The sequence below is a fragment of the Ammospiza caudacuta genome, chromosome 23 (assembly GCF_027887145.1).
Source record: "Ammospiza caudacuta isolate bAmmCau1 chromosome 23, bAmmCau1.pri, whole genome shotgun sequence".
Lineage (NCBI taxonomy): Eukaryota > Metazoa > Chordata > Aves > Passeriformes > Passerellidae > Ammospiza > Ammospiza caudacuta.
Genome location: NC_080615.1, coordinates 9,144,555 through 9,168,967, shown reverse-complemented (window position 1 = coordinate 9,168,967; position 24,413 = coordinate 9,144,555). Strand labels below are relative to the sequence as shown.

General features: G+C 51.2%; 4 protein-coding genes across 5 annotated transcripts; 2 read left to right on the top strand and 2 right to left on the bottom strand.

Annotated features, from left to right (window-relative positions):
• Positions 1-9,347: 9,347 nt before the first annotated feature.
• On the top strand, positions 9,348-12,475 carry CENATAC (centrosomal AT-AC splicing factor). Its single transcript, XM_058819139.1, has 9 exons — positions 9,348-9,643; positions 9,745-9,910; positions 9,981-10,043; positions 10,196-10,260; positions 10,400-10,505; positions 10,850-10,880; positions 11,252-11,332; positions 11,548-11,680; positions 12,141-12,475. Exons 1-9 carry the CDS (start codon positions 9,348-9,350, stop codon positions 12,184-12,186), a joined length of 987 nt encoding a protein of 328 aa, XP_058675122.1. The 3' UTR covers positions 12,187-12,475.
• A 305-nt stretch (positions 12,476-12,780) lies between these two features.
• Positions 12,781-14,617, bottom strand: RPS25 (ribosomal protein S25). Its single transcript, XM_058819127.1, has 5 exons — positions 14,531-14,617; positions 14,278-14,373; positions 13,711-13,894; positions 13,229-13,327; positions 12,781-12,864 (listed from the first exon to the last, which is right to left on the bottom strand). The coding sequence occupies exons 1-4, from the start codon at positions 14,531-14,533 to the stop codon at positions 13,233-13,235; spliced, it is 378 nt and encodes a 125-aa protein (XP_058675110.1). The 5' UTR covers positions 14,534-14,617; the 3' UTR covers positions 12,781-12,864; positions 13,229-13,232.
• Positions 14,618-14,641: 24 nt separating this feature from the next.
• Positions 14,642-16,476, top strand: TRAPPC4 (trafficking protein particle complex subunit 4). The gene is made up of 5 exons (XM_058819126.1): positions 14,642-14,902; positions 15,011-15,185; positions 15,259-15,362; positions 15,451-15,577; positions 16,000-16,476. Exons 1-5 carry the CDS (start codon positions 14,728-14,730, stop codon positions 16,076-16,078), a joined length of 660 nt encoding a protein of 219 aa, XP_058675109.1. The 5' UTR covers positions 14,642-14,727; the 3' UTR covers positions 16,079-16,476.
• Positions 16,477-16,575: 99 nt separating this feature from the next.
• Positions 16,576-24,339, bottom strand: SLC37A4 (solute carrier family 37 member 4). 2 transcript variants are annotated; one of them, XM_058819124.1, is made up of 9 exons: positions 24,141-24,339; positions 23,821-24,053; positions 22,294-22,537; positions 20,888-21,046; positions 20,508-20,593; positions 19,807-19,920; positions 19,476-19,541; positions 18,272-18,410; positions 16,576-17,978 (listed from the first exon to the last, which is right to left on the bottom strand). In XM_058819124.1, exons 1-9 carry the CDS (start codon positions 24,286-24,288, stop codon positions 17,812-17,814), a joined length of 1,356 nt encoding a protein of 451 aa, XP_058675107.1. In that variant the 5' UTR covers positions 24,289-24,339; the 3' UTR covers positions 16,576-17,811. The 2 variants fall into 2 exon arrangements, with proteins under 2 accessions (XP_058675107.1, XP_058675108.1); XM_058819125.1 differs by lacking the exon at positions 19,476-19,541.
• Positions 24,340-24,413: the final 74 nt, after the last annotated feature.

Here is a 24,413-nt window from a genome sequence, read left to right as displayed (position 1 = left end):
CATCAGTCTTTCTTCTACTGACAATATAAAGCTTCAAGGAAAAGTCCCACAGAAGATCTCCAAGAAGAGCTCTTCCCAAAGTTTAATTTTCCTCTCCCAGTTTGTGTTTTCTTTTTACAGCTGCATTTGTATCCTACCACCCATGGCAGCTACCTTAGAGCACACAGTCAGCCTGAAAGAACCTCAGAAAGGTCCTGCACCCTGCAGATAGCACTGGCATCACCACACATTAGCAAGCACTGGGAGAGGACTTCCCAGGAAAGACAGGAGTACCATCTTTCTCCAAGATCACAAACTCTGTTAATCAAAGGAAGGAAAAGGAAATAGAAAGGCCAATGCAGCCTTCCCACTTGACTCCCTTTAATTAGTAACCATCTGGTTTTGAGAAGAGCTGTCAGCCAATGTAGAGCATTTGGCAAGCCTCCTCAGTGGCTGCTCTCCTAACGTCAATTCTTCTTGGAAATGCTTTAAGCCCCAAGATGCCAAAAGGAAATGAAAAACAAAAGAGAGGGCACAAGAGTGAAAAGGAAGAACAAGGATGCAGTACAGCCCAGAGACAGAGCAAAACATTCCCCAGTTTCACTTCTAGATCAGGGAGCAAACTACAAACACTGCTGGCCACCCGATAGCCAGGAAACATTTCACCCAGCCAGCCACCTGGAAGAAACTCCAATACTTCAAGCACTATTCTCAAACCCCTCAACATTTTCCAAGAGTCTCACTGCTCAACTCAGTGTTCTGTCCAAACTCCAACTTTAACAGTGGCTTTTTATCTTCCAAATTTCCTTGCCTCACTTTAATTGCTTTGTCCCGGCTACTAGGCAATGGCACTGTGTATTTACATGTGCTGCTCCAGCAGCATATTCATCCACTAGGAGAGGCATGGGCAATTTTACAAATCAAATTCATCATGCTTGGCACTTTCTCACATTTTGCCCTGATTCTCCCTGATGCCATGCTCTGCTCAAATAGAGGGGTGCTGCTGCTGCTGTCCACCAAGAAACCCATGGGTGCAAAGGGAGCGCCCCACCTAGCATGGGTGGCATCAGGAGGCACACTGACTGCTCTGCACAAGTCCTCAGGGGCAATCCGACAGCACAGGGCTTTTTGGTCTTTGCAGGAAAATAGCCACACGGGTAGCAAAGCTAGGCAGCCGGAGCTCAGCTGCAGCAATTTTCTGAGGGCTGCCTTCCTCATTAAGATGCAGCACATGGCTCAAGCGGCTTTTAGATTACTCCTTCTGACTCTAGGACATCATGTGTGAGTCAGAGGCTTGCATACTTGCTTCTCCTGATCCCTGTGAGTCCCAGCACATGGCAAACTACATTTTGAACAGTTCCCTAAAGTTCTAGATGCAGACAACCTTCTTTCTCACTTTTGCAAAGAAGCAAAATTATCCTCTTCTCTCTTAAATAGCATCATGCACCATGGACCACTACCTTCTTTCCTCACAGATGCATTCAAATTCTGCAGTGCCCTCTTGTAAACAGGTGCATCACCCTCACCTACACTCACAGCCGCTCTACTCATTCCCACCCCACTTCCCACAAGTGCACCTGGGGTCTGAGAGGGAAACACACAAAACCACACTCACACAGATATATTTGCATTTTCAGTACTGTCACAGGCATCCAGCCTGGCCCTGAACCAGCAGGCAAAGGAGGTTTCCATGGGGAAGCAGCACTAAGGTGTTGGCACCACACATTGCCAGGGCCAGACAGTGCCTGAAGGCTCTGGCTGCACTGAAAGACATTACAATTCAAGGGTGGACACAGAGAAGTAAGTCTGGGGAGGTTTCAGGGATTCTCTTTTTTCAGAAGTAGCAATGGGCCACCCTCCTGCTGAAGCTGTATCCTCCCTTCCCATACAAAGCACAGCAAACACTGCTAGGGAGCTTTGCAGTAACTCTCAGCTGGCTTGCAGATCTAGGCAGTAAAAAAACAGGAAAACTTTCTAATAGACCTCCCAGCTCTCATTGATTCAGCCACTAGAACAGCAGTCAGCTCAGTAAATCACAAAGCATCCATTTTCTGGCAGAAGGTGAAAACTGAGGAGGAACCAGTCCCTATCAGTCTCAATGGCAGCAGGCAAGAAGAAGCATCCAAGCATGGACCTGGTGCAGTCAGGTTTTCCCTAAACTCAGTGAATGTAACTCAAACCATTCTCCTCACACATCTGGGAACCTCATTCAGATGCAATCTGTCACAGTGAGGAGACTCAGCTGTACACTACATCAACCTTGTGTTTGCAAACTCAGAATTAAAATCAGCTCTCAGATTTACTATTTTATCTGAATGTGAAAAATTCACCAGGCTGCTGCTGACTTTGTCCACTCACAGAGATCTGGAGTTGTTCAGAGATTTTCTGAAGTTGTTACTTCACCCCTCAGGCTTTCTGTGCTCCTTGATGACAATCTCTATCACTCCCAGAAGCTAACAGTAAGGTAATACAAAAGTGAATACCAAACTATGCAATGTTTGCAGACCGACAGAAGACAGAGAGCTGCCCACCTCTTCCATTGCTGAGCTCTGAAGAATTAGCAATAACTCACAGAGCAGACATAACATCAGGGTCTGGGGACAGAGACAGTGAAGGCAGCATCAAGGTGACCACAACACACACAAAAAAAAATACACTAATGACTATAAGTATGGCCCAGATACAGTCCACAAGGCAAAGTCTGCACAATCCAAATGTACACTAAGTGCACCATGCATAACTTCAACAGAAAGAAGAGCTCTCTGCAGAGCTCCATGCAAGGGCATGGAAGCTCCAAGCATGCCATGAGCACAGACAGTGTGTCTGCTGCTTGCAGAAAACCTTATTCCTCCTCATAAGTGTGGCAGAAGCGAGACAATGTCCCTTTAAATGTGACTAAAGTGTTGTCAATGGATCTGCCATGGTAGAGGAGTTAATCCCCCCTCAGCCCCTCTCAGCCACTGTGATGGGATAATTAGATGCGAGGGCTCACCACAGATGATGCTCCAGTTGCTTAGCAACTAATGGTTTCCATAGAAACAGCAAAGCACAGCCTTCAGAGCAGCAAGTGAGCAGTGCAGCAGGGCAGGGAAAGATGCCTTAAACTCCTGCACTGATCCTCTCCTCCAGAATCATTCAGAGGCCTAAAGGTATTAGGGGAATGAGAAGGGGGTGCCTTAAAGATACAATATCCCTGTTTCAAGCAGCAGTGTTAAGAGAATGGTTTTTATCAGACTAAACCTTCACTGATATGGTTCTCCTCTCAGTGACTCTCAACTAGCAGGATGAGCAGGGCTGAATCACAGAAAGTGGTCTTACACAGAGGTTTAAGCCCCAACATGTGGGTTACAACATCCTGTTGTAAGCAGCTGAGTATGATTCCAGCATCAATTCTTGCACCTGAGGTCTGAGAGGGAAACACACAAAACCAAACACACACAAAAATATATTTGCATTTTCAGTACTGTCCAAAAGCAGCCTTATACAGGCATCCAGCCTGGCCCTGAACCAGCAGGCAAAGAAGGTTTCCTCTAGATTTTGCAGCTTCACAATACATACAAAAGTGACTACAAAGCATGGAGATCTTCACCAGAATAAACAGAGGTCAGATTAATTAACCTTTACTCAAGACTATCATCTGGTACTTCCTTCAACATGACCGATTCCTACTGCTTTATTATCCCACTATCCTCCCTGCACTGAGTCAGCATGCCACTGTTCTGAGCATCACAGCCATGCATGTGCACTGCACCAAACACCATGCATGTGCTGTGCAGCTGCACTGCTGCAGGGCACCATCCTGTCGTCTTGTAAGCTGAGCAGAGATAAGCTCTGTTTGTATTTTGCTGAGAGCTCTGGGACACTGAGATTCAGTATCACATAGTCTGCACCAGGCCAGGGATGGGCTGCATCACTGCCTGCTCACAAATGACAGCCCTATGTGTTAAAGCTTTGCAAATCTCTCCAGTTGTGATGGCACAGAAGGAAGAAAAGAAACTCGCATCGCCAAAACAAGCCCTGCTTTCCTCTCCTCTCCTCCAGCCTCACACTTGTGACACAATCCCTTTCAGAGACGGTAAGCAGCCTGTGCTTGCCAAACTCGCTGCTTTTCTCCTGCTTGCCTGGCACGAGACTGGCTGTATGCACTCCACTCTGCCATGTGCCACCTCTCCTTGGCAAGGAGATGGAGAGCAGGGCAGGGCTCTGTCCCTGGGGCAGGAGCTGTGCCGGGGATGGGATGCACGTGCTGCTGGTGGCAGCAGCCAGGCCGGACTCCGGAGCCCTGCGTGCATCAGTCAAAGGCACCAAACCCAGACACTGGGCTCCTTCCCCCGTCGCTGCAGCGTCACCTCACCCTACCACAAACCTGGCAACACCCAGGAGGGTGGAGCATCCACTGGCCAATTTAGCCACAGGTCTCCTTCCTGGAGTCCTGTCCTGATCCACCCAGTGCTTCAGGAAGGTACAGAGAGGCGACACTAAAAAACTTGTGGGCCATTTCAGACTCTGTCCCCTATGGCTTTCAAAGTGGGAAATCAAAGGGAAATGATGTGCTTTGTTCCACGGGGGAGCGGCAGGAAAGGTGAGCAGAAACGAGCCTGGCGGAACCGGTCGCTTCAGTCCTCTGCCAGCTCACCTTTGAAGTGGTTTTAAAAATCAGGGAGGAGGGGCAGATATGAGTTCAGCTCTTTTACTGCAACTTCACAGAATTTGAAGACATGGAGGGTAAGAGGCCACCTTTTCCCCACAGAAAATAGTGTATCCATTCAGAGAGAAGAGAATACAGCTAATAAAACGGGCTGTGATGCTCATCAAGTACATCTGTGGCGTTCTCGCATCCTGAGGAGGCTATGAACAGCTACAATGACAGCAGCATCCAGCTATGGCACCATCAAAGACACTTGAGTCCTTGGCAGGAATGACTGGGCGCCCTGACACAGCCCCAGGTCCTGTGCCAGGGATCTCTCACCACTCACAGCCTCCTCTCTGCCTCACGTTCCCCATCACTGAGCTTGCCCTGCTGCCTCCCTTTAACAGAAGGAGGGGTCAGGGTTCCTAACCCAGCCCAGCAAATCCTGGGAGCTCTGTCTGTGTTAGACAGCATCAGCTATTTACTGCAGCACGAGGAACTGAAGCAGTGCCAACAGAGCACTGGTGTGAGGGTAAGCCAGGCATCTACTGTACACTCTGTACTAGGAACAGGGGAAAACGGACCGCTTAATTGGAAATTAATATTTTAATCTATGAGGGGGGAAATTATATAAACCCCACCGTTTCTTGGCATGACCAGTATCCTTAAGCATCCCCACCACATCCACTGAGCTTGCTTCAAAACAAATGCCATTGGCTGGGCAAAGCCCAAACAAGACAGGATACCCTTGGTACTCTCCTGCTGCCACAGACAAGTAGATGTCACTGTACAAATTCAAAGCTTTCAGGGGCTGAGGGATGCCAGACTCCTGTAACAACTCTGAACTGGAAGCCAAGTTATAGAGCTGCCCTATCTTCAGGGGAGCATCACACAGCATTTTTCAAAAACAGGAGCAAATACAGTCTCTGGCTTGCTGAGAAGACCCCAAAAAGCACATTCACATGAAGCCATGGCTGAAGGCATATACCTACACTTTACATGCACACACAGAAGTCAGACACCCTGAGAAACAACTGAGCACACTCATAGTTAAGACTCAAATCTGAAATGTTTTTCTGAAGTGCCAGAAGGTGGGAATCAGCAAAAAACAAGAACTGCCCTTGATCCCAACCTGCAGCTTTACAAAACTTCCCCTGTAGTAACTGTGGTTGCAAGTGTGCAGGAGTAGGCAAGGCCTACTTTCAGTTAAACTATCTCATCAATTGGCTTCTGTGCAGGTAACACTCACCTGAAGAGAGCTAGCTTTGAAGAATCCAGATGTCCTGAGCCAAGGCACGTCCAGCTTGTCACCCCTGTGTTTCCAGCTTCCTTCACTATGCAGACAGCAATGCTGGGTACTTTGCCTTCTGCATCTGACAGTAAGTTCTCTTCTACCTTCTGTTCCACATTCTGAAGCTAGAGAGGGGCGAAAAAATGATGCCAGAAGCATGAGCTCCAAGATAAACCATAAGGAACTGGCAGATCAGCAGATTTACATTCAATTTGCCCCAAATCGGATCTATCGGTCTGATCAAGATCTCTCTCTGTGGGAATGCAGGGGTACAGGGCAGCCCTCAGGGGTTACATACTTTCATGCAGAATACACAGCATTCAGAACAGGAAGATTAGGATTCAGTAACTGGATAGCCAAAGGTAAAATTAAGGCCTTTTAGCCTTTTCCAGTACTTCAGGGAAAAGTTTGTGGTTACAAACATATTTAGGCTTTAAAACACTTTTAGGCTTTAAGCTGGAAAACCAACATTTCTGTTTCCAGTCTTGCTAGCTTCATTGAACAGACCAGGCAGACCAGAGGATTCATTTCCTTCTTTACCTGTGTGTGTTATGGTAGCACCTCCAATCTCTACCAGTAAGAAGTAAACATTACCAAATGGGGGAACGCTTTCATCGCTGCAGCAGAGGCAGGAAATACTCACAAAGCCTTTTCACATCTTTTTTTTTGTTTTAGGAATGGTCTAAGTACAACTGTTTAGGGCTTCTCTTGGTGGAGCACTGTATCATATTACATTATATCTGATCCCTCCCCTTCCCTAGTCTTACTTACCGCTTCCAAACACCAGGACAGACTTCTCTGAGGATGCAGAAACCCAGGGAAAGATGGGAGAAAGAAAACTGAGCAGCTGCAGCCTATTTATGCTACCAGCCCTGAAAGTTCTGCAGCTGCTTCTTATCTCCTTTAACGCTCTGTAATTAACTTTTGCTCCAGAGCCTGCACCCAACTCCGGGGTACCGTTTCCAAACGAGCTACAGGTGAGGTGAATTCAGTCACTCCCTGCAAATTGCCAGCTCACACGGCCTCTGGTGGCCGAGCCACAGGTTCCAGTGATTGCCAGCCTGCTCTCCTCGGGGCAGCACAGAGAACTGTGTCTTCCCGTGGACAAGTCCATCACCCAAATATTCCTGTCTTTTATTTACACCGGTGCCTCACACGTTGCCCCACGTGTCTTTCAAAGTCATCCCTGGCTGAAAAACAAGCAAGTCAAGAGACTTCATCTGCAAGCAAGGACCCCACCGAAATACTCACACTGCTCTGAGATTATTAAAGTAACTGTATTCAGCCTAGAACTCTTGAGGGAGTTAATTTCTGAGGTACGAAAGTTAGGTGAAGTGTCTGTGTGAAGGTGCACGTGGATTATCATAGGCTTGGGGTGTTTCTGTGCCTCAGCTGATCATGCACAGCTGTGTGAGGGTTTCACTCCAGCAAGGAAGCGAAAAGCAGCTTTGTGGTGTGACAGCTCAAGTGATATGTGGTAAATTATTAAACTATAATAGCCAGCTTGTTTGCAGCACATCCCAAGGTAAAATACCAAAATAGGAAGGGAAAAGGGCTTTGACTGGGGCATGCAGAGAGTTTTTGAGGAAAGCAGCCAACCAAGCAGGTCCTGCTTGTACCTGAGGATCCTGAAAGGGACAACAAAGTTTCAGCCAATGCCTGAACTTTGTCACACAAGGTGGAAAAACCGTGGGTGGCTGTAGTCTTTTGCATCTAGCAAAAGCAAAATTGCACTGATTGATATTTGTGGATTGCCTAACAAGAACTAAGCAAACCTTGATACAATACAAACTCCCACACTATTGAAGAGGCAAAACTGAGCATTCTAGATTCTCTGAGAAGATTTTCTTTTCAAGAAAAGCTTGGTCTGGTGTTTGACTTATTTTTCAGCATCTCACCTCAAAAGACACAAAGGGTGAGAATAGTGACAGCAAAAAGTGCAGGAACATTTGGCCCCAAGCCCAGCAGAGCAAACCTGCTGTGGGAAAAAGCACCTTTACCTTTTCTTTCATCCTACAGAAAAAAACCTCAAATAACTCAAAGCCAAACCTTTGATGCAAGGGTCACAGAATTCACCCTTATGCTGAGATTCTCCCAACACAATGGCACTAACATTATGGCACAATCTTTTCCAGCAATTGCCAAAAGCAGCCTCTTTCTGTCTCCTTGCTCAAACGAGCAACAACTCCCTGATGCACTCCTCCCCTACAAGCATAACCTCCATCCTCCTACAAAATGCTCAACATATGTAGAGTCTGAAATCTAATTCCTGCTGGTACTAAGCCAAGGATGTGATGATTTTGGTTTGTAGCTGCTCTGTTTCCATCCCCATCGCCCATCTCCCCTCTGTGTGTGCAGAAGAGTCATGGTGAGTGGGTGAGCAGGATGTTTGTATTGCAAACATCTGTCCATGACACAAACCAAGCCAGTACCCAGTCATCAGAACACTGGGAATACGAGATGAACCCAAATAGCAGGGATAGGTCACCCGACCAGACAAGAAACCGTTCTAATGGAACCAACCTAGTGAGACAAACAAGAGAGGCTACACTAGCCACAGAGCCCTCAGCAGTGTCCCATTGCTCAGCAATAGCACACCTGCAACTTAACACGGATAATGACCGAGGCAGCAGCACCAGTGCCCAAGCAGTTGTTACAGCCCAATTAACAGCTACAAATTTCTCTCTCCCAGCTTTGCACTGTGCAGGGCAGGGTGTGTAGTTAATATCATCTAAGTCACTGTAGCAGTCACAGCATCAATTAAGCTGGAAAAGACCTCTGAGATCACTGAGTCCAACCTAGGACTAAAGATTGCCTTGCCAACTAGACCATGGTGCTGAGTGCCGTGTCCTGTTCTTTCCTTGAGCACCTCCAGGGATGGACTCCACCACCTCCCTGGGCAGCCCATTTCCGTGTCTAATCACTCTTTTTCTGAATAAATTCTTCCTAATGTCCAGCCTAAACCTCCCCTGATACACGTTAAGACTGTGTCTCCTTGTCTTCTCCGTGATTGCGTGGGAGAAGAGACCGACCCGCACGTGGCTCCAGCCTCCTTTCAGGCAGCTGTAGAGAGCGATAACCCCTGAGCCTCCTTTTTCCCAGGCTAAACAGCCCCGGCTCCTCCAGCCGCTCCTCATGAGACACACGGTCAGACCCTGCCCAGCTTGGCTGCCCTTCTCTGGATATGGGCCCGTGCGGCGGCCCGGGCGGTGCTGCGGGCGAGCCCCGGGGCACCGGGAGCGGCGGGGCGGGGCCGGCGGCGGGGCGGGGCCGGCGGCGGGGCGGGGCCGGCGGCGGGGCGGGGCCGGCGGCGGGGCGGGGCCGGCGGCGGGGCGGGGCCGGCGGCGGGGCGGGGCCGGCGGCGGGGCGGGGCCGGCGGCGGGGCGGGGCCGGCGGCGGGGCGGGGCCGGGCCGCGTCCCTCTCCGCGCCTGCGCGGCGCGGGCGCCATGGCCGTGCAGTACTGCGGGCTGTGCCGCCGCAGCGCCTTCACGGGCCGCCGGCACCGGTACAGCACGGGGCATCGCCGGCGGCTGCGCGAGGCGCTGGCCCAGCTGCAGGAAGCGACGGCGGCGGCGCGGGCGGCGGCGGCCGTGGCCGATGGGGCCGCGGCCGTGCGGCGCTACGACCCGGCGGAGCACGATGGGCGCGTGTGGTGCCCGTGCTGCGGGCGCGGCGTGCAGCGGCACGGGCGGCGCGGCGGGCTGGCGCTGCTGCACGCCGGGCTGCTGCGGCACCTGGCCGGGTGCGTGGGCAGGAACGGGGCGGGCCGATGCTGCCGCATGCCGGGCTCTTGTGGCGCCTGGCCGGTGCGGGCCTTGCTGACGGTGTCCCGGTGTCCCGCAGGCCCGAGCACCGCCGGGAGACGGCGCGGTTCTGGCGGGAGAACCGGGCGGAGGCGGCGCTGCGGGAGCGGTGCCTGGTGCCGGCCGAGGAGTACGAGCGCTTCGCGCAGGCTCTGGAGCAGGCGCTGGCCGAGCACCAGCGGCGGGAGGAGGAGCGCATCCTCCAGGTACGCTCGGTCACCTCCCCGCAGCGGCCCCGGCCCCCGCTGGCCCCGCCTCACCGCTGTGTCCCCGCAGATGGCGGCTGACATCCGGGAGGCCGAGCGCCGGCAGCGAGAGACGGTGCGAGCCGCGCTGCAGGTCGGTGAGCTGTATCCTGCCCTGGCTGCACCCCGGCGGGGAGCGGGCGCTGCACCGCGCACCACCGGCACCGGGGAGGGGCTGGGGGCAGCTGGGTGGGGGCTGTGCTCAGTACCAGAAATATTGTCCTTTTTTTCCTGACTTACACTCAGCTTCAACCAGAGCCAGAATTCTGTGCAGGACCTTCTGTCTGCAGGCTCCCCGCAGGACCTGAACGGTGAGCACCACTTTCTTCAGCAGTGACTGATGCATGTGTGCTCAAAGCATGGGGAGTTTGACACTGTCATTACCGGGGTCTTGCAAAGCTTTTGCAAGCTTTTGTATGCACTACAGCAAGAGCTGGCCTCTTATTTCAGGGATAGCCCTTGTGGTGCAGAAGAGCCTGGCCCGAGCAGAATGCAGACAGGACCTGATTTAGCCTGGATGGAATCAAGCAAGGTTCTGACCTTCATTGGCCACCAGGTAGGGGTGACTGGCTAGTGAATGTGACTTCGATTTAACTGCAAGTCACCTACAGCACATGTCACAAAGCAGAACAAGGGGTGGTCTCCATCACAAAAAGAAACACTTTTGTGGATGTGGGTGAGCAGCTAGTCTAGTTTCAGTTACCCAGGTTTAACTTTCATTAAGCAAACATTCTTCAATATACTGTGGGGAAAAAAACCAAACTCTTTTAAAGAGATGAGCTTTCCTCTGCCTTTTTCTAATAGAACTTGATTCTGGAAAGGAATGAAGGCAATGCTCTTCTGCTCAGAGATACTCCTAAACACAAGATTCTCATAAGCATTTTATGTTCCTGTTAACAGGAAACAGAAGGGAAAGGAAATGTCCACACAGGTAAGTGCACCTGCATCATGACTCACCAGGCTGCCACCTCATGGCTTGCAAATGTCACAGGGATAACTCCAGTTTTGAAACAGTTGCAGCATTACCAGGAGGTAGCCATAGCCACTCTTGGCAATATTTGACATACTAGAGAAGAAAACATATCAGCACAGTAAAAACTGTTGATGCTGCTGCTGTGGGGAGTGTATGATTTGGGGTGTGATCTGCCATGGCCAGCTCTTTTTTCTCAGAACACCCAGACAAGTCACTTGGTCACTTGCTTGGTAGCACAAGCAGCAGACGGGAGGAAGAGGGGACCCTTTTATTCTGTCACAGTTTAGGGTAACTTCAGTGGCTAAGTAAATATTCCCTGTGACTTCTAGGAGCAAAACCTCCGTGGCTAACAGAGGAAGAAGATGGAAGTAAACAAATTGGACCTTCCTATGAGGAATTTCTCAAACACAGTGAGCAGCTTGCACATCTTCTAGTTAACCTTAGAGTCACTTTAACATGCCAGAGAACCAAATGCAATTTGAAAAACTTCTGCTGAACAAAGTATTTGGGCTTTTGGGCAACCTGGTCTAGGGGAAAGCATCCCCATCCGTGCTACAGGGGGTTGCAGCAATGTGATCCTTAAGCTCCCTTCCAACCCAAACCAGTCTACAAATTATTTTTTCAGAGGAGAAGCAGAAGCTGAAAAAGCTCCCAGTGGAACGTGTTGGTGCCAACTTTGACCATACCTCTCAGACCAGTGACAGCTGGCTGCCTTCCTTTGGGCGCGTGTGGAATCATGGCAGGAGGTGGCAGTCCCGGTGAGCTTCAGCACAGCACAGATGGGTGCCAGGGGCAGTGTGGGGCTGCTGTGCATGCAAGCTATTCATGGAGCAGGCTCTGAGGTAGCACCAAGCACAACTAGACATTAAGCAGAGTTACACCACACTGTGCTTAATCCAGGCAGAGTATCATTCTTGTCCTGGAGCAGCACCATGGCCTGCAAGGACATGTGCTCATGACTGTAAAGGCTGCACACATGAAGGCATCTGCCTTCTTTTGTTTGGCTCACCTTTTGACCCACTTACTGTCCCACTGGCACCTTTTAATGTGCCAGAACTCTCTGTCAGCTAGCTGGAGCTACCACTCACTGAGGTAACAAAAACATTGAGGGAGCTTCCATGCTAGAACACTACACACAGCACTTTCTTACTTTTTCAAGACGTGTTCATTATCTCTGTCTAAAGGCTACTGCAGTCTGACTTCTGTGCTCTCTTTCAGGCACCAGTTTAGAACTGAATCAGGGGAAAAGAAGAAAAAAAGGTGATCAGATAAGGAACACCAGACACCCAGCTCTGCTGTGGAAAGGCTGACTGTAGGTAGCTGCAGTTTTGTTGCTGACTGCCCTGTACGGGCATAGAACGTTCATCTGAGCATCACATCTAAAGCCACACAAAGTCAAGTCCTGCCAGCAAGGACAGGCTCCTGTGGATGCCATATCTTCCCTGTCAGAAAGCCTACTCTGTACAGCAAGTGATGCCAGTGGCCTATGCTGAAATGGCACATCCTGCTAAAGGAAAAATTTTTGGAGAAATAAACTTTTTTTTTTAAATGCCTCTTTGTTTGTAGACCAACTGAAACTCATTTCAAATGCAGGGCCCACCCTGCAGGCAACTAATGCTAGGTGTTTGATAATTTCATTCAAACTTATATTGCTATTCTTTATTTTAACATTTATCCTTTACATTGTCTAACATCACTGGCTGCTGTAGGTGATGTAAAAGTTTCACGCTTCCCTTTCAGCAACACATTTGTGATACTAATAAAGACAAAAACTGGCTGCTACAGGACAAGAGCCATAACCTCAACCAAAATCCACTATAAGTAATGCATCACTATAAGTAAGAAAACATACACACTGTTGAAAAATCAAGAAAAATTATAACCAATAATTTTATTGTGTGCATCTACATATGACACATTGTTGACGAAGTCACTGAAGAACCTGCAAAGCAAGAAGTCCCCAGTCAGACATCCAGGTAAAAGCAGGCTAGCACAAAGCAGACAGTCTGACAGTTTTATCCCAGCAGGAGCACTTGGCCATGGTGCCATGTGGGAGCAGGGAGGACAGGTGCCCATTTGCCCTGCAGCCCACAGCGAGGGGAACAAATGATACTTTCCCCATTCAATGAGCACAGGGACAAAATCAGAAATCTCCTTATAATTTAATTCTGGAAAGCTGATGTTTCCAGTAATGTTCCCCCAGGAAGTTGCTTAGGATGTGAGCAAAATACTCTCTGGAAGAACAGCCCACAACAGGCATGTAGAAGCTGCCCATTACACATTGCACAGCTCAGCACCCAGCTCACCTCCCTACGCGTCCTCCCCTGCAGCAGGCGCGTCTCCACCTTTCGTGTTCCGGGTGTAAATCACCTGGGCTCGGTGCTTGGACACCAGTTTGATCAACCCTATGGAAAAACAAAATTACATCAGCGTGCATGTATTGATGGATGCCAGGGATGCCAAGAATCCCTCCTAGAGAGGCAGGGCAATGTACAAGAGAAAATAACAGGGGGTAGCAGCTTATACAAGTCTTTTGTTGCCATCTGGCTGCAGTTACATCACAGCCCATTCTTTTGGCAACTTTCTTCTTAGTACAGCAATGCCTGTATGTAACAAACTGCTGCTCCATACTTTGGAGCACTTCTGAAATGCAAGTTAAGGCAGTGGCTCTCCAAAAACAATTTACGCATGGGGCAGTTCAGATGCTGCAGGAAAGCTGCTGGGCAAGCAAGGAAAACCAAACAGTCAATTCAAGCAGCTTTTCGTTTTTTTATTTTCAAGTGCTCACCTTTGCTGAGGAGCTCCTGGAGGGCAGCCCGAGCCAGGGAGCCTCGAATCTTCAGCCTTTCTGAGACAACTGCAGGTGTGATGAGCTTGTAGTTGGGCACTTCCTTGCACAGTTTGTCATAAGTGGCCTTGTCAAACAGGACAAGGTTGTTCAACTTGTCTCTCACTTTCCCCTTGGACCACTTCTACTTGAAAAGAGAGAAAAAACAACACCCCCCTTAAGCAATCTTATAAGCAAGAACAGAAGATGAAACTAAACGATGATGAAAGAACTGCAGCATCGAACGTTTCCGAATCACATCCCAAACTAAAGCCCTAGTGAGATGCACAAAATTGCCTCCGTAAATGAGCGTGCTACGGCTATTACCTGTAGTATCTAAAACTAAGAGGACCAAAGCCCCCTGTTACTCAGGTTTAACACTATTATGTACAACTTGCTGGCAGACGAAGAGCTGGCTCCTTTAACAACAGGACACCGGCCCCGCCTGCCCCCGCCCTGGGGCCCGGCCGCGCCACACGCGCCAGGCCCGGGATCGCGCGCGGAGCCCTCCGGCCCGCCGGCTCCCACCTTCTTCTTGGCTTTGCCGCCGGACTTGTTGACCGGGTCCTTGTCCTTCTTGGCGGACTTGCCCGCGTCCTTCTTCTTCTTATCGTCTTTGGGCGGCTGCGAGAGGGTGAGAAGGATGGGGGGTGAGCGGCAAGGCGCGGGGTCGGCCCCCCGGGCACCTCGCAGGGCTTCCCGCCGTGCTCACGGAGCCGCCAGCGCCTCTCGGGCAGCCCGGCCCGGCCCGCCGCCCGCCCCCCGGCCCGGGCCCGCTCACCATGATGCGGCCGCAGCTGCTCCGCAAGATGTCGGCGAGAAAGGAAGGGCCCGGCGTGGGGCGGGGGCGGGCCCGGGGCCGTGCGTCACTGCCGGGGCGGGCCCGGGGCCGTGCGTCACTGCCGGGGCGGGCCCGGGGCCGTGCGTCACTGCCGGGGCGGCAGCGCTGCCTCTGCCGCGGCGGGCGGGCTCGGCGCCATGGCGATCTTCAGCGTCTACGTGGTCAACAAGGCCGGCGGCCTCATCTACCAGCTGGACCACTACGCGCCCCGCTCCGACACCGAGAAGACCTTCAGCTTTCCGCTCGATCTCGTCCTGCGCCTGCACGACGAGCGCGTCGTCGTTGCCTTCGGGCAGCGGGACGGCATCCGCGGTGCGGCGGGTGGGAAGCGCCGGGCGGGGCCGGGCTTATTGACGGACAGACTGACTGACCGTCTGACCGACGGACTGTCTGCCTGACGCCGCCGCGCTGTCCCCGCAGTGGGTCACGCCGTGCTCGCCATCAACGGCGCCGAGGTGAACGGTCGCTTCACGGCAGACGGGAAGGACGTGCTGGAGTTCCTGAGCAACCCCGCCAACTACCCGGTGTCCATCCGCTTCGGCCGCCACCGGCTCTCCTCCAACGAGAAGCTGATGCTGGCCTCCATGTTCCACTCGTGAGTCGGGGGGCCGTGACGGCCGGGGGGCACGGGCAGGGCGGTGAGGGGCGCTGAGGGCCTGTCCCCGCAGGCTGTTCGCCATCGGCTCGCAGCTGTCACCCGAGGTTGGGAGCTCCGGGATCGAGATGCTGGAGACCGACACCTTCAAGCTGCACTGCTTCCAGACACTGACAGGTACCGGGGGGCCCAGCACCGGCACTGCTCTGCTCGTCAGGGCTGTCTGTGCTTGGCCTTCCTCATGCCCCTGGCATTATGGCTCCAGGGATCAAATTCATGGTTCTTGCTGACCCAAGACAGACAGGGATAGACGCTCTTCTCCGCAAAATCTATGAGATTTACTCAGACTTCGCTCTGAAGAATCCTTTCTACTCCCTGGAGATGCCAATAAGGTAAGGAAAAGCCCATTTTTAGTAACCGGGCTGCAACCCCTCATTGTTTTCTGCCTATACAGTAGCAAATGCACTCCTAAGTAGCAAAACTGGCTGAAGGAAGGGGAAGGAAGCTACAGCACACTGCTGCCGAGAGAGGACGCAGCCCTGAGCTCTTTCCAGTGCTGGCTCTGCTGGGGCAATGGGAGGTGCTCTCCCTTGGCACAAACCCTGCTGTCTTACCATATGTTTGGGCCTATATAAGAAGCTTTAACCTTAACTAAGGACCAAGTCGGACCTTGACAGTAGTCATGTTGCTGTGTCATAATTTCTGAATTTCTCCTTGAAGGATGCAGAGCCAAGGATGTGGAGATCTTTTGTTAGCTTTGTTAACTCACTTCCACAGGTAGAAGTCATCCCTTTTGCTTTTCTGACTATTTCAGGTGCGAGTTGTTTGATCAGAACTTGAAGCTTGCTCTGGAGGTGGCAGAGAAGGCTGGACCCTTTGGACCTGGATCATAGAGAAAGCCTTGCCTGTTGCAGATCTTCATTCGTCTGAAGAGCGGGCCCCTCTCTCCCCTGGCTGGTCTCTCACAAAGCTCCCCTCTCCACAGCAGAGACTGCACATCCCCAAAACATGCTTCAGTATCTCCCAAAATACCAGTTGATCCCCTTTGTTGCAAAACTTACCTTAAAGAGATTCCTTAGCACTGTTTACATTGGGCCACAGGGCCTTACTTTGCTGTTGCAGCTCTGCTGCACTTGGCTGAAGGAGAAGGTGCAGGTCTGTGGCTTTCCCACAGTCAGTGCTTTTCTTTCCTGTCATGAATGTACAGAGGTATTTTTCCTGTATAGCTCGAACTTACGGTCTTGCAGAGGGTTTCTGTATAGAAGTAATAAGTGTTTACTAATGAGACAAATGGCTGTTTGCTTTCTGTTGGTGGGGACATTGGCACCTCAAGAGGATACATGGATTTGGGTGGTTTTGCTTGCACCACTCTCCATAAGACAACCAGGGCCCTTGTGACACTGCTCCATTTTTATTTCAGATATAGAAGAAAATCATGTAATTAAGTACAAAATGTAATTCACTTCCATTTACTTAATTAAGGCTAGCTAACTACTCTAGCAAGCAAGGTACTTAGCAAAATACCTGCATGCAGGTTCTTTACGAGTTGAACGTGCCTCTTTCAGGATCCTAAGACAGTAAATCCTTTTGGGGAAAAACAAGAATATTCAACAAATTCCTGATTAAATACCTGAGTGTACTTACTGCAGGGTGCTGGGCCTGACTGCTAAGGCTGTCAGTGATGGCTCTGCTAAGGCTGACTCAGAGCCCCTGCCTGCAGCCATGAGAGACACAGCTCTTGACCAAAACTATCCCAGTCTTCACACCTTGTACTGGAAAAATACAAGCCAATGCTAGAAATGTGGGTTATCAAGAAACCCAGCTGCAGAAATTGTGGGTTGGTGGTGGCTGCTGTTGCAATTCCTGCTGCTGGGATAGTTCTGCTGGCTGATTTGCAGAGCACTGGCTGTGAGCTGCCTTGGCAGCAGCTGCCTGCCTTGCCAATCATTAACACTGCACACAGAATGCACCAGCAGATCAGTTCACTTAGAAGGAGCTGCTCTAGACACCACGAATTCCCTGGAAATGCGCCTGTTCCTAACTGCTGTGGAGAGCCCTGCCCCGGCTTGTCCTGCTGCTCACTCCTGGAACCAACCCCTGGTGGGGCTGCAGCCCTCACCTTGCCCTGCTGCGCGCTGCCACGCGGCTGAGCACGCACAGAGCTCGTGCTCAGGTCCTGGCACAGCCGGGGCAGCTGGATGGGACGGACACAGGCAGCACGGCTGGGTTCAGGGCCCAAGCAGCGAGGCTGAACTGACTGATGTCTCGGCTAATGGCTGAGACAATAACGACAAAACTAGAGGTAAGTGCACCTGAAGCCAGTCATTTCAGACCACTTCTAGTGGGGAAGCTTGGGCTGCAGAGCCCGCTTGCTTCACTAACAGTGCTGTGAGGAAGAGGTACAGTAAAATCATTGCAAATGTAAACTAGGTGAATTATCACATCTTGAGGGAAAAAGTGATCATTAGCAGGAACCTTGTGCCCTCTGGCACCTGACACTGGATGAGAAGTTGAGACATTTTTATCTAGGTTGCAGCAATAGGTAAACTCACTCCTAGGCCAGTCAAACAAAAACGAGCATCATTCACGTCAGCGTGGGAACATCCTTCCACCGAGCAGCTGCTCCTCAGTCAGCCTTCCTGGAAACCCGGCCCATCTTGGTGCGGATGTTTCGCAGGAGGAAGAAAGCCACTGTGCTAGCCATGCAGGTGACCTCAGCTACCCAGAACGCTGTGGCCCAGCTGTAGTGCTTGGCAATTGTACTGAAAGGCAGTCCAGCCAGGAAACCCCCAACTGCAACAAAAAACAAACAGAAAGTCAACAACACTTGTGTGCTCCCATATTATCTATCAACACCTGCTTTTGCATATATAACAGTTCCCCTTAGGCCTGGTTTGAACTTAAAGCCCAACGCAAAACCTGTCAGGCACAGCAGGAAAGCATCCCTGATGCTTCCACCTCCATTATCTCTCTCTCCTTAGGTGCCTTCCCATGGCCAGCAGCAGCTTGGCACCTGGGCCTAGACCATGCTTCATCAAGAATGTGCATGGGTTTTGTTTGTTTTTGGGAAAATGGGTATTACTTACCATTGGCCATGAGGGCCACGATGGCATGGGAGGTGCCACACAGGTTGGCAGGGGCACTTTCATTTGCTATGACCCCAAACAGGGCAATCGGGCCATACGAGGAGAACCCAAACACAGCTCCCAGAGTCAGAATCCACAGCTGTCAAAATCACAAACAGATCTGTAAATCTCACCACCGTCAGTTAGCAACTGTTGATAATTCTGATTCTATACTCAGTACCAGGGAGTTTTGACATTTTCAGGCTGACACCAGCTCCCCAGCCTGCAGCCAGGAGAGCTCAAGCCTGTGGAGTCCCCACATCCATAAAGCTCAGCTGCATCCCCACCACTCCATCTTACCAGCCAATGCAAGCTCTCCTCCCTCCCACAGTTCTGCCCCCACACCACAGCCTGTGCTGATTTGCAAGAAACAGAACATTGAACAGAAGAGGGCAATGAGCCCAAGAAACCACAGGAAAGAACTGTGGACCACATTGCTTTCATAAACAAGCCTGGAGCTACCAACTGAAAGCTTTTCTCAGTTTAGATGCATGGGACTGATCAGAGCATGTTTATTTGTGAGACATCTCTTTCTGATGACCTCAATGAAACCAAAGAAACCAAAGAAAATGACCAAGAAACAAAAAAAAAAAAAAAAAAAAAAACCTCACCACAAAAAATCTCCACAATTTGAACTTCAGTGGTAGTTTCTGCTCTAAGAAACCTATCTGGCCCAAAATTGTCAGTCTCTTGTTTGCTCAACAAAGGGTAAATAACACCTCCACATTACAGCATGCTTTTAGAATTGCAAACACCATTTCAAAAAGCCCGGTAGGAAGTTAAGTGCCATCATATTTTCCAGATGTGAAACAGAAAGGAGTTAGGAAAACACTTGCCAGAAACTGAATAAGAATGTATCTGCCAGAGCAGAATCATTCTTTCAGATCTCACCCACAAGACCACTTAGCGGGCTATATTTTACCTGATGAACAGAGGTCCTCAGAACTCTCTTTATAAAACTTAAAAGTTACATAGTTAGACTTTTTAAAGTCAGTTAGTGTACTCAAATTATTATTAGAAAATGTTTCTTTTACCAAACTTACAGTAATCTCTTCTCAATGCCCTGGTTTTAAGTTCTGAAGTGCTAACCAACCTCTCAGGATAGGAGTAAGGCAGACCAGGGAAAGAAGAAAAAGGCAGAGGGAGAAAAAATGCAAGCAGAAACCTCATGTTCTTTTAGGCCTGTAAGATCAGCTAGAGGTTGCAAGGCTACAGTCCAGAAGTGGTTTTCCTGAAGAAGAAAAAATGAAAGGAGAAAAGAAGTCTTATTTATTTAGCAATCATAAGGGCAGATGCAAGTCAGGTCTCACGCAAAGTCTGGAAGGCAGACTGCCTGCAACAACAGGACAGCAGGAGCACCCCAAGCCAGGCCAAGCCAGCGCTTCTCACGAGTGCAACGAAAAAGAAACCCTTGGGAATGGTGAAGAAAACAATCCTGGTTTCTGTCATCAAACCTGCCCCTCCCAGGGCTACCCTGTGGACGGCCAGCTGCTTACCTTGGGAGAGTCGCCCGTGACCGTGATGCGGAAGAGGAACATGGACACGCACATGCCAGCCATCATGGACAGCAGCAGCCCGTGCCGGGGGTTCCCGTAGCTGGACAGCCCCACCTGGACACAAGCAAGGCAGGAAAGTGGACAGGCAGAAACTGCAGGGACCTCCTTTTACACCTGCAGTGACCACACCATCCACAGCCCCATCAGAAACACGGACGCACATCAACAGCACATCTGCTGGCACACCTTGTTAATGGTTTAAGGGCTGCACACAGTCAAACTGTGCTAAACAAAAGCTCTTAGTGATAAACCATACTTCAGTTATCAACCCCTTCCACCCTGAATCTGGCTCCAGATCCTAACACTGGATTTTAATGTGGGGTTTTTTTCAGCCAGAAGACAATTATCAGCAAACTGCCCTTCCACACTAAAATCTGGAGACCACAGTAAAGCAAACAAATTAAACAGATTAAACACCTCGAATCTGACAGGCATATTGCAACCCCTAACATCAGCAGATCTACTTCCTAGCACCTTCTGGAGTGTTTGACAGCTGTGCCCGTGCACATGACAGAACTGAGTATGGGCTGGTTTCTCCGCTGTGCTCCCAGGGACAGCACCCTGCCTGAGTGCCTCGGTGAAGCCGCTCAGACAGCCACTGTGTTCCCTGCCCAGCATGCCCAAGGGTGCACATGACTTACTTTTGCTACTGCTCTATCGGAAAGGTATCCAGCAGCAATGCTTCCCACCAGGCCCCCAATCTCCAAGGCACTCATGTAGGAACTGCCTAGAACACAGACGAAGCAAAGAACAGCCCATCAGATTTGGTGCTGTGGGCTGCAAGCTCACAGAGCACGTGAGCAGCTGGCTCATCTGGCTCATCCCTGTTCAGGAATGCCTGTCTGCCAGTCCCAGGAACGCCCTGGCACTGGGGTGCCTGGTGCATGCACTAACTCCATCATTCAGTTATTGAGTGCCCAAAACCTGTGTGTAGCTAAGCAAGGGCCTCTACCCAGGCAAACTCTGGCAACACCTCCCACATTGCAGCCCCAGAGCTTAATAATGCAGTTCTGCATCTCACCTACAAGCATGGACTGTCCCCTCTCCTGGATCAGGAAGAGCTGTCCCCAATCAGTACAGCACGTTTTCACTCCAAAAACGACCAGGTAGCCTGTTGAGAGCACCCAGAGGTATGGGGAGAGCAGCAGCTCTGTCAAGGTGCTGTTGTCACTGGAGGAACCTGTAGGAAGGTCGGGAGGAGTGTTACCACAGCCCAAACCACACCAACCAGCAGCCCAGCAGACAGTTCTACAGGCGGGAGCAAGGCATGAGAACATACCCACACAGGGAGCTATTCACAGCTGCTGAACGGTGGTGAATGGCTCTACCTCCCCCTTGTTCTGGTGATTTCAAAATCTCTTCTGTCATTTTATCCCACATTCATTAAAGATTTGAAAAGAATAATCAAAACACTACTCCCAGTAATTTTCTGTATTTCAGTTGCCAGTAAACCACCCACAAAGGTTTTTGGAAAATTACCTCTAGATTCTTTGGGAGTGTTTTTTAGCTACGCCTGTGAAAGGCACTGCATAGACCCAAACAAAGATGCTTTCAGATGCTACCTTGATTTTTGCATCAGTCTTCCAAGAACACCAACAAACTTGCTCTCCCCAGAGAATGCTCCGGGGAAACAATATTCTTTTCTTATGCAAAGAGGGCCAGTCTGGCAGCACAGGCAGTATGGAACAGCATGGAACATGGGCTGAGTTTCTACTGGCCTTTAAAATCCTACTGAAAACCTGTGTTGCAATTCCCATCTACATGTTCTGCTTCCAGAGAAGCACCACACTCAGTGGTCTGAACAAACATTTACTAACTAGATGTCCTGGGCTGGAACAGAAACACTGAGCAGAGTCCACCGAGAGCCAGGGGTCAAGAGAGCCCAAGGTGGGGTGAGGGGAGAGCTGCCTGCCCGCTGCCAAAGCGGAGGAGCAGAGGGCAGGCCCAAGGAAGCATTCCCTGCTGCTGCAGCTTTTCTCTCCACCACCTCACCAAAACTGCACTCGCAGGCTGAGCACACAAGGCTCCAAGGAAATAGGGATGCTGGTAGCAGGAAGACAGGACTTATATGGGGAGAGCCAGCCCTGAGCAGCTCAGCAGCACACAGGTGTCTGCTGGCAGGCTAGGGAGCAAGACTAACAGAGGGCTAACAGCAGGCTTTTCCCCTGCTCTGCCAGTGTCAGGAATCCCTACACCAGCCCCTTCCCACAAGATCACAGTGGGCCTTCGTTTACACAATTTGTACCTTCATTACTAGAATAAAGCAGCCAAAATCAGCCCAGTACCACACGCCTGCCAAAATGTGACTTCAGAAACTGGGGAGGATGGAGGTGTTGGTATGCTGAGAGTGACACATCTGTACCAGAACACAGACAGAAGGCACTGCATCTTCTGCTGCAGCTGCCTGCATCGAAGCCACATGCTCACCTTTCTTCCCCTTCTTGGCTCCTTGCTCAATGTTGGGCAGCCCAACATCTGCCGGCTCGTTTTTAATCAGGACAAGGCAAACAAAAGAGACAACCATGCAGGTGAAGCCAGAGAAGGACAAAGTCTTGCGCCAATCGTAGTTCATAGACACAAGAGCAGCGAGAATGGGGCCCAAGCCTCCAGCCAAGTTCATGCTTGTAGACAGGATTGCCCACCAAGTCCCAAACTGGGAAGGCTCAAACCACTGTGCAACAAGAAAAACAGCATGAGGTGTAAGAGAGTGACAGCACACCTGAAAACCCTCCCTTGAAGCCCATGATGTGGGGCAGGGGCAATTCAGACACAGAACTCCAAAAGCAGGTGGAGGGAACACCCACACCTCGCTACTTTAGTCATGCATGGAACTCCAAACGTTACTCAAGTGTCAGCCCAAAGAGCTTGACAGGTGTCCACACTGTGAGCCAGCTCAAAGTTATTTCCATTTACAGAACATGAAACTGAGACGCGGGGCAGGAGAGGCAAGTTTAAGAGCACATGGTTTTGTGTACTCACTTGCTAGAACAGCGTCCTCCTGGAGAGCTCTGCTGGCTCAGGAACTTGGATGGATACACAGAGTCACAGGGTAACTTTAGGACTCTGCTGCATTAAGTATCAGACACGATGGGCTCCGTACTGCAAGGAGCACCCAGAGCCAGAACCACTTGGGTGGTTCTCGTAAGCAGGAAAATGTCTGAGATCTACATTCACGAACATCTTCACAAAACACCACAGCTGATATTTCTGTTATTTGGGCCCTTCTTTTCTGTGCATTCAACTGCCCTGCACAGCCCTCTCATCAGTTAGGGGAGGCTAGGTGCCTCACAGAAGAGCAACAAAGTTGTTAATTTCTTCCCCACCCTGCCCCACGAGTACTTGCAGTACATTCATTCCTGGATCTTACATTTTCCGTGAGGGATCAGCATAAAGCTAACCAAACTCCTTTCCTTCTGTCCTTGAGAGAAATCCATCTGGTCCTTTCAGACTGTCACAAACCCCAAGTACACACAGCTTAGAGATTCATCTCACACTATTCCTCCATTTTACCCAGTTTTCTACCCAAACCACCTGTGATTTGGAATTCCCAAGTTGCCCAAGCGTGCAGATGGAACTGTGCTCACTGTCCCCTGAGCCGCAGCAGCAGAGTGAAGCAGTCCGGTGTGTCCACGCCTAAAATACCTAATTTCAACAGAGTCTGCCTCAACGGGGCAGAACCCTGCTACAAGGAGATGTTACCAAACTGAGCTACACTCAAGGCACGTAGGGGCAAGGGCTACAGAGTGAATCTTTGCTAGGATAAGCGGAACCCCGTGCACGGAAACTTGTTCCACAGGCAGCAGAATGCAGACAGTGCTCTGGCCCTCCTTGGCTGGAAGGGAGTGAGAAAAGCTGCAAGTCCCTGTGGATTGCGGGCCAGCGAGGTGTGCGCGGCCCCGATGCCAGGGCAGGTCAGGAGGGCAGCGGCAGCTCCCCGCGGTTCTCAGCACCCACCTTGCGCAGGATCTTGCCGCAGGGCGGCCAGCCCAGCCCCTGGGCCAGGCCGTTGAGGAACCAGAGCCCGGCGAAGGCCATGACGGTGGAGCTCCAGGAGAAGACCACGTTGACCAAGCCCACCATGAGGAGGCCGGAGGAGAAGAGCCAGCGGGCGCTCATCTGGTCCGAGAGGACGCCGCTGATGAACTTGCTGATGGCGTAGGCTGCCGACTGGCTGCTGGTGATGAGACCTGCGGCGGGCAGAGCCCAGGGGCGCCTCAGCCCGCGGAACGGCCACCCCGGGCCGGCGGGGCCGAGGGGCCCGGACCCTCACTCACCCAGGTCGTCCTTCCCCAGCGGCACCTCGGCCATGACGGCGGGCATGACGAACGAGAAGGTTTTGCGGTTGAAGTAATAGAGCGTGTAGCCCACGAACATGGCCGCGAAGATCGCAGCCCGGTAGCGCCCGTACCCGCCGGCCGCCATCGCTGCCGCGGCGCCGCACCGGCCCGGAGAGCCCCGCTCGCACGGACGGGCGGAGCCGGCCCGCCGCCCCGCCCCGCCCCGCGGAAGTCCCGCCCCGCTCCCGGCACACACGGCACCGCTCCGCA